General features: G+C 46.4%; 1 protein-coding gene across 2 annotated transcripts in view; it reads right to left on the bottom strand.

The window, feature by feature from the left end:
• Positions 1-15,196, bottom strand: part of RPN2 (ribophorin II) — a 74,852-nt gene that overhangs the window by 11,060 nt on the left and 48,596 nt on the right. For both annotated transcript variants that reach the window (XM_063960344.1, XM_063960345.1), the window contains exons 14-16: positions 9,963-10,058; positions 9,735-9,810; positions 9,513-9,642 (exon numbers count right to left, since the gene is read on the bottom strand). In XM_063960344.1, the coding sequence (XP_063816414.1) occupies positions 9,513-9,642; positions 9,735-9,810; positions 9,963-10,058 (302 nt within the window). The remainder of the gene's footprint in view (positions 1-9,512; positions 9,643-9,734; positions 9,811-9,962; positions 10,059-15,196) is intronic.

The raw sequence follows: 15,196 nt of genomic DNA, 5'->3' as shown, positions 1-15,196 counted from the left end.
ACAATAATAACCCGATTTTTGTAACAATAACTATGTACAAATAATGCAGACAATCCGCACTTGGGATGGGCGCCCAGCATCCACTACGGACTACGAGAAATAGATTTATCGGTAAGTAAAATCTTATTTTCTCTAACGTCCTAGTGGATGCTGGGGACTCCGTCAGGACCATGGGGATTATACCAAAGCTCCCAAACGGGCGGGAGAGTGCGGGTGACTCTGCAGCACCGAATGAGAGAACTCCAGGTCCTCCTCAGCCAGGGTATCAAATTTGTAGAATTTTACAAACGTGTTCCCCCCTGACCACGTAGCTGCTCGGCAAAATTTTAAAGCCGAGACCCCCTCGGGCATCCGCCCAAGATGAGCCCACCTTCCTTGTGGAATGGGCATTGACAGATTTTGGCTGTGGCAGGCCTGCCACAGACTGTGCAAGCTGAATTGTACTACAAATCCAACGAGCAATAGTCTGCTTAGAAGCAGGAGCACCCATCTTTTGGGGTGCATACAATATAAACAGCAAGTCAGACTTTCCGACTCCAGCCGTCCTGGAAATATATATATATATATATATATATATATATATATATTTTTAGGGCCCCGACAACGTCTAGCAACTTGGAGTCCTCCAAGTCCCTAGTAGCCGCAGGCACCACAATATGTTGTTTCAGGCGAAACGCTGACACCACCTTAGGAAGAAACTGGGGACGAGTCCGCAGTTCTGCCCTGTCCGAATGGAAAAACAAATATGAGCTTTTTTTTTTTTTTTTTAAGACAAAGCCCCCAATTCTGACAATCGCCTGGCCGAGGCCAGGGCCACAACATGGTCCCTTTCCATGTGAGATATTTCAAATCCACAGATTTGATCGGTTCAAACCAATATGATTTGAGGAATCCCAACACTACGTTGAGATCCCACGGTGCCACTGGAGGCACACAAGGGGCTGTATATGCAATACTCCCTTGACAAACGTCTGGACTTCAGGAATTGAAGCCAATTTTTTTCTGGAAGAAAATCTACAGGGCCGAAACTGGAACCTTAATGGACCCCAATTTGAGGCTCATAGACACTCCTGTTTTCAGGAAGTGCAGAAATCGACCTAGTTGAAATTTTTTCGTGGGGCCTTCCTGGCCTCACCCACGCAACATATTTTCACCACATGTGGTGATAACGTTGTGCGGTCACCTCCTTCCTGGCTTTGACCAGGGTAGGTATGACCTCTTCCGGAATGCCTTTTCCCTTAGGATCCGGCGTTCAACCGCCATGCCGTCAAACGCAGTCGCGGTAAGTCTTGGAACAGACAAGGTCCCTGCTGGAGCAGGTCCTTTCTTAGAGGCAGATGCCACGGTTCCTCTTGGAACAGACATGGTTCTTGCTGAAAGCAAATCCCATCTTAGCTCCCGAGGCTATTAGTCCTCTGTGAGCATCTCTTGAAGTTCCGGGTACCAAGTCCCTCTTGGCCAATCCGGAGCCACGAGTATAGTTCTTACTCCTCTACGTCTTATAATTCTCAATACCTTGGTTATGAGAAGCAGAAGAGGGAACACATACACCGACTGTTACACCCACGGTGTTACCAGGACGTCCACAGCTATCGCCTGAAGGTCTCGTGACCTGGCGCAATACCTGTCCCGTTTTTTGTTCGGGCGGGACGCCATCATTTCCACCTTTGGTCTTTCCCAACGGTTCACAATCATGCGGAAAACTTCCCGATGAAGTTCCCACTCTCCCGGGTGGAGGTCGTGCCTGCTGAGGAAGTCTGCTTCCCAGTCGTCCACTCCCGGAATGAACACTGCTGACAGTGCTATCACATGATTTTCCGTCTAGCGAAAAATCCTTGCAGTTTTGACCACTGCCCTCCTGCTTCTTGTGCCGCCCTATCTGTTTACGTGGGCGACTGCCGTGATGTTATCCCACTGGATCAATACCGGCTGACCTTGAAGCAGAGGCCTTGCTAAGCTTATAGCATTACAAATTTGCTCTTAGCTCCAGTATATTTATGTGGAGAGAATTCTCCAGACTTGATCACACTCCCTGGAAATTTTTTCCCTGTGTGACTGCTCCCCAGCCTCTCAGGCTGGCCTCCGTGGATACCAGCATCCAATCCTGAATGCCGAATCTGCGGCCCTCTAGAAGATGAGCACTCTGTAATCACCACAGGAGAGACACCCTTGTCCTTGGATATAGGGTTATCCGCTGATGCATCTGAAGATGCGATCCGGACCATTTGTCCAGCAGATCCCACTGAAGAGTTCTTGTGTGAAATCTGCCGAATGGAATCGCTTCGTAATAAGCCACCATTTTTTTACCAGGACTCTTGTGCAATGATGCACTGATACTTTTCCTGGTTTTAGGAGGATCCCGATTAGCTCGGATAACTCCCTGGCTTTCTCCTCTGGGAGAAACACCCTTTTCCTGGACTGTGTCCAGAATCATCCCTAGGACCAGCAGACGTGTCGTCGGAACAACTGCGGTTTTGGAATATTTAGAATCCACCCGTGCTGTCGTAGAACTACTTGAGATAGTGCTACTCCGACCTCCAACTGTTCTCTGGACCTTGTTCTTATCAGGAGGTCGTCCATTTTCTTTGAAGACGAATCCTCATTTCGGTCATTACCTTGGTAAAGACCCGGGGTGCCTTGGACACTCCAACGGCATCGTCTGAAACTGATAGTGACAGTTCTGTACCACGAACCTGAGGTACCCTTGGTGAGAAAAGCAAATTTTGGGACATGGAGGTAAGCATCCCTGATGTCCCGGGACACCATATAGTCCCCTTGTTCCCAGTTCGCTATCACTGCTCTGAGTGACTCCATCTGGATTTGAACCCTTGTAAGTGTTCAAATTTTTCAGATTTAGAATCGGTCTCACCTAGCCTTCTGGCTTCAGTACCACCCTATAGTGTGGAACAATACCCCTTTCCTTGTTGTAGGAGGGGTAATTTTATTATCACCTGCTGGGAATACAGCTTGTGAATTGTTTTCAATACTGCCTCCCTGTCGGAGGGGGACATTGGTACAGCAGACTACAGGAACCTGCGAGGGGGGAAACGCCTCGACATTCCAATCTGTGCCCCTTTGATACTACTTGTAGGATCCAGGGGTCCTGTACGGTCCCAGCGTCATGCTGAGAACTTAGTAGAAGCGGTGGAGGGCTTATGTTACTGGGAATGGGCTGCCTGCTGCAGTCTTCTTCCCTTTCCTCTATCCCTGGGCAGATATCCTATAGGGACGAAAAGACTGAGGCTGAAAAGACGGTGTCTTTTTCTGCAGAGATGTGACTTAGGGTAAAAAAAACGGTGGATCTTCCAGCAGTTGCCGTGGCCACCAGGTCCCATGGACCGACCCCAAATAACTCCTCCCCTTTTATACGGCAATACATCTTTGTGCCGTTTGGAATCTGCATCCCCTGACCACTGTCGTGTCCATAAACATCTTCTTGCAGATATGGACATCGCATTTACTCTTGATGCCAGAGTGCAAATATCCCTCTGCGCATCTCGTATATATAGAAATGCATCCTTTAAATGCTCTATAGTCAATAAAATACTGTCCCTGTCAAGGGTATCAATATTTTTAGTCAGGGAATCCGACCAAGCCACCTCAGCTCTGCACATCCAGGCTGAGGCGATCGCTGGTCACAGTATAACACCAGCATGTGTGTGTATACTTTTTAGGATATTTTTCTGATAAGCATGTGAGCGCCTTATCCACCCTGAGGGGTGTTTCCCAATGCGCCTTAACTTCTGGCGGGAAAGGGTATACCGCCAATAATTTTCTATCGGGGGAAACCCACGCATCATCACACACTTCATTTAATTTATCTGATTCAGGAAAAACTACAGGTAGTTTTTTCACCTCACACATAATACCCTTCTTTGTGGTACTTGGAGTATCAGAAATATGTAACACCTCCTTCATTGCCCTTAACGTGTGGCCCTAAAGGAAAATACGTTTGTTTCTTCACCGTCGACACTGAAATCAGTGTCCGTGTCTGGGTCTATGTCGACCGACTGAGGTAAATGGGCGTTTTTACAAGCCCCTGACGGTGTCTGAGACGCCTGGACCGGTACTAATTTGTTCGCTGGCCGTCTCATGTCGTCAACCCACTTGCAGCGTGTTGACATTATCACGTAATTCCATAAGTAAGCCATCCATTCCGGTGTCGACTCCCTAGAGAGTGACATCACCATTACAGGCAATTTGCTCCGCCTCCTCACCAACATTTTCCTCATACATGTCGACACACACGTACCGACATACAGCACACACATAGGGAATGCTCTGATAGAGGACAGGACCCACTAGCCCTTTGGGGAGACAGAGGGAGAGTTTGCCAGCACACACCAAAATGCTATAATTATACAGGGACAACCCTTATATAAGTGTTCCTCCCATATAGCATTTAATATATATGTATATCGCCAAATCAGTGCCCCCCCTCTCTGTTTTAACCCTGTTTCTGTAGTGCAGTGCAGGGGAGAGCCTGGGAGCCTTCCCCTCAGCCTTTCTGTGAGGGAAAATGGCGCTGTGTGCTGAGGAGAATAGGCCCCGCCCCCTTTTCGGCGGGCTTCTTCTCCGGAGATTGTGAAGTGTGGCAGGGGTTAAATACATCCATATAGCCTCAAGGGCTATATGTGATGTATTTTTCGCCATACAGGTATTCTACATTGCTGCCAGGGCGCCCCCCCCCCCCGCGCCCTGCACCCTCCGTGATCGCTGTGGGAAGTGTGCTGACAGACAATGGCGCACAGCTGCAGTGCTGTGCGCTACCTGAGGAAGACTGAAAAGTCTTCTGCCGCCTGGTTCCGGACCTCTTCAATCTTCAGCATCTGCAAGGGGGTCGGCGGCGCGGCTCCGGGACGAACCCCAGGGCGAGACCTGTGTTCCGACTCCCTCTGAAGCTAATGGTGTCCAGTAGCCTAAGAATCCAATCCATCCTGCACGCAGGTGAGTTGAAATTCTCTCCCCTAAGTCCCTCGATGCAGTGAGCCTGTTGCCAGCAGGACTCACTGAAAATAAAGAACCTAAAAACTTTTTCTAAGCAACTCTTTAAGAGAGCCACCTAGATTGCACCCTTCTCGGACGGGCACAAAAACCTAACTGAGGCTTGGAGGAGGGTCATAGGGGGAGGAGCCAGTACACACCATGTGATCCTAAAAGCTTGCTTTTGTGCCCTGTCTCCTGCGGAGCCGCTATTCCCCATGGTCCTGACGGAGTCCCCAGCATCCACTAGGACGTTAGAGAAATAGGATTTTGGTACTTACCAGGTAAATCCTTTTCTTTGAATCCATAGGGGGCACTGGAGTACTCTTGGGATATGGACGGCTTTAGCAAGAACAGGGCACTGAATATTTAAATTTAGAACACTCCACCCCTCCATATCCCAGAGTACCTCAGTGTTTTTTACTGAGCCGAACAGGAGCTATAGAGAGGTTGACAATGGAGTATTACATATAACATAACGGACAACAATGAAGTTGACACAGAACGTTACTGACAACTAAACAGTTGACACCATAACCAGTACTTGATAATTTGAACCAGTCGGCGAGAGTGTGTTACCATAAGATCCCCTGAACTTACCAGAAACCAGGTAAAACTGCTCTGGGTGGGCGTCCAGTGCCCCCTATGGATTCAAAGAAAAGGATTTACCTGGTAAGTACCAAAATCCTATTTTCTTTTTCATCCACTAGGGGTCACTGGAGTACTCTTGGGACGTACCAAAGCTTCCCCCGTGGGCGGGAGAGCTGTTTGGCACCTGTAACACGAGGCGGCCAAAGCTAGATGCTGTAGCCGCAAACGTATCAAACTTGTAAAAGCGCACAAACATGTGCACTGATGACCATGTAGCCACACGGCAAAGCTGCGTCGTGGAAGCTCCCCGACCAGCGGCCCATGAAGTTCCCACAGAACGTGTGGAATGAGCTGTTACCGATGTAGGCGGCTGTAACCTAGCATGAAGGTAAGCCTGACGTATAGTCAGTTTTATCCATCTGGATAAGGTCTGCATAGACGCTGGCCAACCCATCTTGGCAGCATCATAGAGAACAAACAACGTATCCGTCTTACGAACTGTAGACGTTCGGGATACATAAACGCGTAATGAGCGTACCACATCCAGAGTTCCAGAATGTCCTGTTAACACAGGAACTACTATTGGTTGATTAATGTGAAAAGATGACCCAACCTTTGGTAAGAAAGCGGAATCCGTCCGAAGTTCCGCTCTGTCATCATGAAACACCAAATACGGTGGCTTGCATGACAAGGCACCCAAATCTGAAACACGCCTTGCCTAAGCTAAGGCTAGAAGAAAAATTGTTTTCAAAGTGAGAACTTTATATCCACTTGCTGTCAGGGTTCAAAATATGAAGACTGTAAGAAATCTTAAACCAGAGTCAAGGCCCATGGCACCGTAGGTGGAATGAATGGAGGCTGTACGCTGAGGATACCTTGTAGAAAAGTGTGTAGCGACGGCAATAGAGCCAATCGACTTTTGAAAGTAATTCGACAAATCAGATACCTGCACCTTAAGTGTTCATAACCGCAGACCTCCATCTAACCCCGTCTGTAGAAATAACAAAAGACGGGATAACTGAAAGATGAAGGTCGGAAACTTCCGAGCTTCACACCAACCTATATAGGCACGCCAAATTGTGTAATAATGAGCTGCCGTAACTGGCTTCCTAGCTCGTAACATGGTTGGTATAACCGATTCTGGAATGCCCTCTCTTCTTAAGAGGGCGGTCTCACCAGCCACCCCGGTAAACGCAGGCGCGCTAAATTGGGGTAAAGGAACGGACCCTGTGGTAAGAAGTCCGGATATCGTGGGAGCGGCCAAGGATAGTCTGCGAGTAGTCCGCGGAGATCCGAGAACCAAGCTCTCCGAGGCCAATGAGGCGCCACTAATATGACTGTGGCGGACTCTCTTTTGATCCGTTTTAGCAACAGAGGGAGCAGCGGCAACGGTGGAAACAGATACACGAGGCTGTACAGCCACGCAATTGTGAGAGCATTCACCACCACTGCCTTTGGATCTCTCGTTCTGGACACATACTGGGGCGTTTGGTGATTGTGGCGAGATGCCATCAGGTCCTCTTGAGGGTAATCCCATCTCTGGACCAACCTGTGAACACTTCTGGATTTAACGCCCATTCTCCCGGCTGCAAATCCCGACGGCTGAGATAATCCGCCTCCCAGTTGTCCAGTCCCGGAATGAACACTGCCGACAATATCACTTGGGAATGCTCGGCCCAATTGAGGATTCGAGCTACTTCCCGCATTGCCATGCGGCTTCTCGTTCCTCCGTGTTTGTTGATGTACGCGACCGCCGTTGCGTTGTCTGACTGCACCTGGACAGGCTGAAACCGAAGCATGTGCACTGCTTGTCGTAGCGCATCGTAAATTGTTCGGAGTTCCAGGAAATTTATAGACAGCAATCTTTCGTGATCCACCCAGAGATCCTGGAGCTGACAATTTTGAACTACAGCTCCCCAACCTCTGAGACTCGCGTCCGTCGTTAGAATTATCCAATTTCAGGCGCCGAACCGTTTCCCTGCGGTTAGATTGTGTTGAGTGAAATCTCCTGAACTGACGCGCATCGAAAGCCGCCATCATTGTGCCTAAGAGGCTAATGTACAAATGTACCGAGACTGTGCGTGGCTTGAGCACTAATCGTACCAGATGACGAATAATCTGTACTTTCTGTTCTGGTAGGTAAATTCTTCGATTTACCGAATCGCGAATCATACCTAGGAAATGAAATCGTTGAGACGGAATTACATGTGATTCCTTGAAGTTGACAATCCAACCGTGCTGAACTAGCACATTGTACACCAGCAACGCATGTTGGAGGAGCATTTCAACTAAGTGTGGGACCTCCACACAAGCCTTGTTAGTGCTGTGAGCACAGAAAAAACACTGAGGTACTCTGGGATATGGAGGGGTGGAGTGTTCTAAATTTAAATATTCAGTGCCCTGTTCTTGCTAAAGCCGTCCATATCCCAAGAGTACTCCAGTGACCCCTAGTGGATGAAAAAGAAAAATTAGCGTCTTGGGACGGGTTAACTTACGTAACCTCCGAAGCACATGCCTCACACAGGGAGGAATCGTCCGTGTGAGCTTTTTTGTAACACAGACGAACAATTTTTGAGACGCCTTATTCGCTGGTCCCTTGCCTGTCATTGTAGACACATACACCAGCACTCTTAATAATAGAGAAAGAGAGAATAGAAAGTCAGAAGAATAGAGGGAGGTAATTTGACTGACTCCCCTATTCTAAATCCACTCAGCCACCAGCCTGTAGTTTTGTGCAGGGTTTTAAGTTTCTGGCAGTCTGTAGCAATGTGCACCTGTCTCTGCTCTACAGTGCAGATTCCTGAAGAGAAAGAAACAATTGTTGCTAATAATGAGCTGCCTAGCTGAGGAAGGAGTTTGACAGACAGGTTGAAAACCCGCCAACTCTGCCCTCATTCCCTATGCAGAGGCACCCATCTCACCAGGTCATCGCCATTTTGAGTGGGTGCCTCAATTAAGCAATAAGCTCATGTTCTCCTCCCCCTCTATAAATAAGACTTGAGCCTTATTGCACTGGAGTGCTGGACTATCTCTCCAATTCCAGATTGAGTTTGTGTTTAATGCTGATAAACACTGCCGCACTGTGTAATATCAGCACGGCAGTGCAAGGAGATGGCTACATGATACCGGCGCTGCCGCTCCACAATGTACAGAGGAACCACTCATTCCCCCCACGCCGCTGTGTGACAGCAGGGAGAGGACAAACTGGAAGCTGGCGCAGCACCCTTCCCCCACACTGCTGCGCTGTGTACGGTCAGTGCAGGAAAACCTCATCGCTGGAGAGACAGCTGGGAGCAAGCGCGCACAATTTCCCCACGCTGCCACGCTATGTCTGTCAGCGCTACAGTGCAGTGGGAGTCCCGCCGCTATCGCGCCCAGTGTGACAGGGCAGAGGAGGGGATGGAGGCCAGCCAATGTGCCTACAAGGAGGCTCACTCACCAGACAGTGCTTCTCTGGTTAAGCGCTGTTCTCCTGTGCAGTTTGCTGCTGGTGTGTGACCCGGATCCCACTTATCTGGATAAGTGGCGATGGGGCCCTGAGGCCAAGGGAACTAAGTCCCAAGAAAGAAGAAAAGAAAATTGAAATAAAGTAATATAATATATGTGCAGGAGCTCAGTCAGCAGTGACCGGCTCCCTCGGCAGAAATTCAAAACTGGGGATAGAGGAGGATGAGCCTGTTTCACTTCTCTGATTATTTAAAGTGCCAGCTGCCTGTAAACCACCATCATCACCCCAGTCTTGAAGTTGTGCCAGTGTCCCCTAGTGGCTGACAGAAAAATAGTTTTATTCATAAGTGACATTAAGGCAAAAATCTACAATATGTTCTTCCAACATTAATTTACAATAATATTTTTTCAGCATTAAGAGAGTTAAATCCTCCGGTCTGCATATGGTTGGATTATTTCATACTGCAGTGGAAGTCTCTGATCAGATTTACCTCTTGACTGCTTTTTGGGCAAGCATACGATTTCCAGCCAGGAAGGTGATAATACCCAATACAGTCAAGTATTTCAGAGTCTGAAACATGTCCAGCTGCGTCCAGTAAACATACATCAGGCCCAGCATAGCTAAAAGACAAGATGTTATAGAGTAATAAATCTTCTGTGTTCCCATCAGGCAGCCAAGCACATCTCAAACTACAAGTATCATAGATACCTACCTGCATGCCCTAGATGGAAAACCAGTGTGCCTGGAGAGAAGCTGAAGTTGGAGACATTCACACCAATCTTTATCCACTGATAAGAGAAGACACAAGTTAGTGACAAAAAGCCTTTTGTCAGCATTACGAGTATGAATGTGTAGGCGATACAGAGTCTCTGTAAAGGCATTAGAGATGAATGGTTGTAACACTATAGACAGCAGGAAGGGTAAAAAAACGAAAACTTACAAGGATGAAGAGCAAAAGCAGTGGAGCAAGGACAAGTGCAGTGAATGCGTTTGATACAACGGTCGGTGGTCTCTTCTCCGGCTCCCGGAATAAATGCTTTGAATAAAAAAAAAAAAACAAGTGTCAAACATGCAATGAAGCAGCGCTAGCTCTGCAGAAAACAGTTCTGATATTTTTTTTTAATTAGCCACATTTTATTCAAATAAAAGATTGTAAATATCTGTACTGGTATTAAAAAATAAGTTCATTATATTCCCACTGGTTAAAGGACAAGCACCTCTATTTTCTGCTTATTTTATCCATCATTCAGTATATACCTCTGTGTTGTTCTGTATGATCACTGTCCAACCTAGTGACAATGACTCTTGCAAAGCAGCTGGAAGTACTTGTAGCAGAAGGGATTAAACTAGCCAGCACATTCGCAAGCCCTTTACAGTCACTACTAATATAGTAAGGTGAAGCAACTAACATGGGTGTAGCCTATTTATTTCTACTTCATGTTAGAGGAGTAGAAAATAGGATTTTGGTACTTACCAGGTAAATCCTTTTCTTTGAATCCATAGGGGGCACTGGAGTACTCTTGGGATATGGACGGCGTAGCAGAAACAAAGGCACTGAATATTTAAATTTAGAACTCTCCACCCCTCCATATCCCAGAGTACCTCAGTGTACGACCTCAGTGTTTTTACTGAGCGAACTACTATAGAGAGGTCGACAATGGAGAATTCCTATAACATAACGGACAACAACAAAGTTGACCCATAACTTTAATGTCAACTAAACAGTTGACAGCATAACCGATAGACCTTTATAATTTGAACCAATCGGTGAAAATATGTTACCATAAGCTCCTCTGAGCTTAATACAAAACAGGTAAAATGTGTTACCATAAGCTCCTCTGAGCTTAAAACAACCCAGGTAAAACTGCTCTGGGTGGGCGTCCAGTGCCCCCTATGGATTCAAAGAAAAGGATTTACCTGGTAAGTACCAAAATCCTATTTTCTTTTTCATCCACTAGGGGTCACTGGAGTACTCTTGGGACGTACCAAAGCTTCCCTCGTGGGCGGGAGAGCTGTTTGGCCCTTGTAACAGTAGGCGGCCAAAGCTAGATGCTGATGCCGCAACCGTTTCATAACGTGTAAACGTGCACAAACGTGTGCACTGAAGGCTATGTAGCCGCGTCGTAGACGCTCCACGACCAGTTGGTCCTGACATTCTCACAGAACCTGTGGGATGAGCTATTACTGACGTAGGCGACTGTAACTTAGCCTTAAAGTAAGCCTGACTTGTAGTCATTGTTATCCAACTGGATAATGTCTGCTGAGAAACTGGCTAACCCCAGTTGGCAGCATCATAGAGAACAAACAACGTATCCGTATTACGTACTGTAGACGTTCGGAACATATAGACGCGTAATGCGTGTACCACATTCAGAATTCTAGAATGTGCTGTCAACACAGGAACCACTATTGGTGTATTGATGTGAAGAATAAGAAAACGGAATTGGTCCGAAGTTCTGCTTTGTCATGAGAAAACTCAAATACGGTGGCTTGGAATACAAGGCACCCAAATATGAAAACAAAACCCTTGCCGAAGCTAAGGCTAGAAGAAAAATGTTTTCCAAGTGAGAACTTAATCCCCATTTGTTGTAAGGGTTCAAAATATGAAAACTGTAAGAAATCTGAACCCAACCTCAAGTCGCCTGGCGCTGTAGGTGGGATAAATGGAGGCTGCCCTTTGATGACACCTTGTAGAAAGGTGTGTACCGACGCAATAGAGTCAAACGTCTTTGAAAATAAGTTGACCACACAGATACCTGCACCCTCAGTGCAGATAAACGCAGTTCTCCATCCCACCCCGTTTGTAAAATAACAGAATACGGGTAACTTGAAAGATGATGTCGGAAACTTCCGAGCTTTACCACCTATATAGGCACACCAAATTTTGTAATAATGAGCTGCCGTAAGCGGCTTACTAGCTCGTAACATGGTTGGTATAACCGATACCGTAATGCCCTATTTCTTTTCTTAAGAGGGCGGTCTGAACCCCCCACCCCGTCAACCGCAGCCGCGGTACATAGGTAATAGGTACATAGGTAATTAGGGGTAAAAGAACGGTCCCTGTTGTAACAGGTTGGACGTATTATGAGCGGGCCAAGATCGTGTGCAAGTATTCCTTGGAGATTCGAGAAGCAAGCTCTCCGAAACCCATGAGATATTACCAGTATGACTGTGACGAACTGTCTTATGATCCGTTGTAGCAACGGAGAGAGCAGCGGAAACTGGTGGAGCCAGATACATGATGCTGAATGACCACACGAAAGTGAGAAACTCCACCGCCACTGCCCTTGTGATCTGTCGTTCTGTACACATACTGAGCGTTTGTAATTGTGGCGAGATGCCATCATGTATACCTGAGGATAACCCCTTTTGTGGACTCACATATGAAACACCTCTGGATTTAATGCCCAGTTTTCAGGATATAAATCCCGACGGGTGAGATCATCTGTCTAACAGATATCCACTTCCGGAATGAACCCTGTCGACAACATCACCTAATGGTGTTCTGGGCAATTGAGGATTCAAGCTACCTGCCGCATTGCCATGCGGCTTCTTGGTCCTCCCTGCTGTATATGCAACTCCCGTTGCGTCGTCTGACTGTACTTGGACAGACTGAAAGCGAAGCATGTAGTGCATTGTAAATTACACGGAGTTCCGGGACATTTATAGACCGCAATCTGTCGTGATCCGTTTTAGAACCCCTGTCGCTGACTTTTAACTACAACTCCTCAACCTCTGAGACTCTCGTCCAGAGTATATACACCCTCGCCCCCCTGTGGGAAACGCGAGAGAAGCCCAGCGAACTAAAGCGCTTTGAAAACACATTATTGTTCCTAATAGGCGAATACACCAATGTACCGCTAGTGTGCGTGGCTTTTGCACTAATTGTACTAGCTGGTATATTTGTTCTTGCTGGTGTAGTAGGTAAATTTGATTTACCGTATTTATAATCATACCTAGGAATTGAAGTCGTTCAGACGGAATTAGATGCGATTGCTTTTTTGAACTTGACCTGCCACCATGTACGTTAGTAGCGCCAGTAAGAAAAACCTCTGTTGAGACAGAGTTCTTATGAGCAAATCGTGTAAGTATGGAACGATTGTCACTGGCAGGGCTCTGAGATGAGCTATCATCACCAACATCACTTTGTAAATACCCGAGGCGTTAACAAGAAGCCAAACGGTAGATGAAATGGTTAATAGTTGTGGCGTTTTGCAAACGGTAGAACCTGTGATGCGGTGACCAAACCGGAATAGGTATTGAAGATCAAGCGCAATTATGCAATTTTGTGGCTTCAAATATGCAAATACTAACCTGCAGAAATTCCATTTTCAAACTGCAGTAAGTGACTTGCTGATTGAGACTGCGACGGAGCCCTCTGGTTTCGTTACGCCAAACAGAGGGGAATAAATAACCCTGACTCTGTTGGTTTACTAAGTCTGGAAATAAAAAACAGCGGACACCAGCAGAGACTGAATGGCCACCTGCCAAAACGCCTAGTTTCGTCCGACAGAGGCAGTATTTTAAACTGTAAATAGCGGATACATCCATAAGTGGATGTTTGGAAACCCGGCAAAAGTCACGTGTAAAGGCGCGCTTCCACATTTGGAAATTCTAGATGGCCTGAGAGGCCGTTAAGTCACTTGTTGACTTTTAGCACCCTGGTGTTACCAGTCGTGACTGTTTTTGTACCACAGCCTTGAAAAGACTGAAGACTAAAGTGATTAAACCTCGGGCCAAAGTATTTTAGTTTGGATACCGGAGGCCTGAATATCAAATTTAGGACCAACCCACTTCTGGCCTTGTTTTGGTGAAACTAGCGACGATGAAAAGCTAGAATTGAGGTAACAGGTGTCAGCAGAAGCTTTACAGAGATACTCTGCAGCTTTTTATTAACAGTGATCGTCATTGTTTGCATACATAGAGCGTCTAGTAATCCAAATGTTTATAACGTTTGTCACAGACGAATTCACCAATGACGGATTGTCCCATGTAGATGTGGAAACGGGTAAATAGGGTTAAATGTTAGTCAGATATTGTAAATAATAACTCATTGAAAATCTGTTGTTTAAGAAAATCGACAGATTCGATGTTGAAATCTACTTAGTCTCTGTAAAAATTGAGACACTGACTTACTGGTTATTAGCAATGTATGGTTGTCAAAATCCCGTACTATCTGACTGCTGGTCTAATGTACCCTTCTCACTCGTTGTGAGAATTGACATATAATTGTCAGATTAAATTATAAGACCAGTTAAATTAACACCTTGGTACCCAAAGGGAAAATTGGACCTTTGGAAATACTGAGACTCCTTTGTTAGAGCTGGCGGAGTGACTTCCGAGTCCTTAAGTGCGGCCATCTCAGGAGAGGGTAGAGCCCTTACAAGCGTGTGAGCGCTTTATCCCCCCTAGGGGGTGTTTCCGATCTTACCGCTCCTGTCGAGCGGAGTTATGCTTAACATAGGATCTGGGACTGACCCAGCTCCGTAGTGGAAACGTACAAACCAACAGAATTTGTGTTTCTGACATTATAGTAAACCTTATATTTAGTCTGCGTTGGAGGCTTACTCCTTATACAGACAGACCCATAATAGCCAAAAACAGACACTTGCACTAATTAGTAAAATGTTTACTTAAAGTGCGTAATATATATATATTTATGGCTAATATGGCTAAATACAGTTTACATGGCCCTATGTGAAACCTGAACCAAATTTCCCACTAACACCCCTGCGCCTCCGGTGGCGAAGAGATGTAGTGTAGGAATGTTCTGGAATTATGGCATAAACAGGAAACATGATTAAAAATGGCCCCCATGCCATTCTTACATTGTAACTCATAGGAGAAATTACAATACTTGCTGCCCCACAGTATACACTGATAATCACAGCCAGTTGATAATCACATGCAGGCTACAATACCAACACAGGCAGGTGATATTTAATATAAGCTCTGCCTTTAATATTAATAACTTCTTATAGATAAATATATAATAAGAATTTACTTACCGATAATTCTATTTCTCGTAGTCCGTAGTGGATGCTGGGAACTCCGTAAGGACCATGGGGAATAGCGGCTCCGCAGGAGACAGGGCACATCTAAAGAAAGCTTTAGGATCACCTGGTGTGCACTGGCTCCTCCCCCTATGACCCTCCTCCAAGCCTCAGTTAGGAT

Source organism: Pseudophryne corroboree, chromosome 3, assembly GCF_028390025.1.
Source record: "Pseudophryne corroboree isolate aPseCor3 chromosome 3, aPseCor3.hap2, whole genome shotgun sequence".
NCBI classification, from domain to species: domain Eukaryota; kingdom Metazoa; phylum Chordata; class Amphibia; order Anura; family Myobatrachidae; genus Pseudophryne; species Pseudophryne corroboree.
Note: the sequence above shows the minus strand (reverse complement) of the source record. Positions and strands in the feature narration are given on the sequence as shown.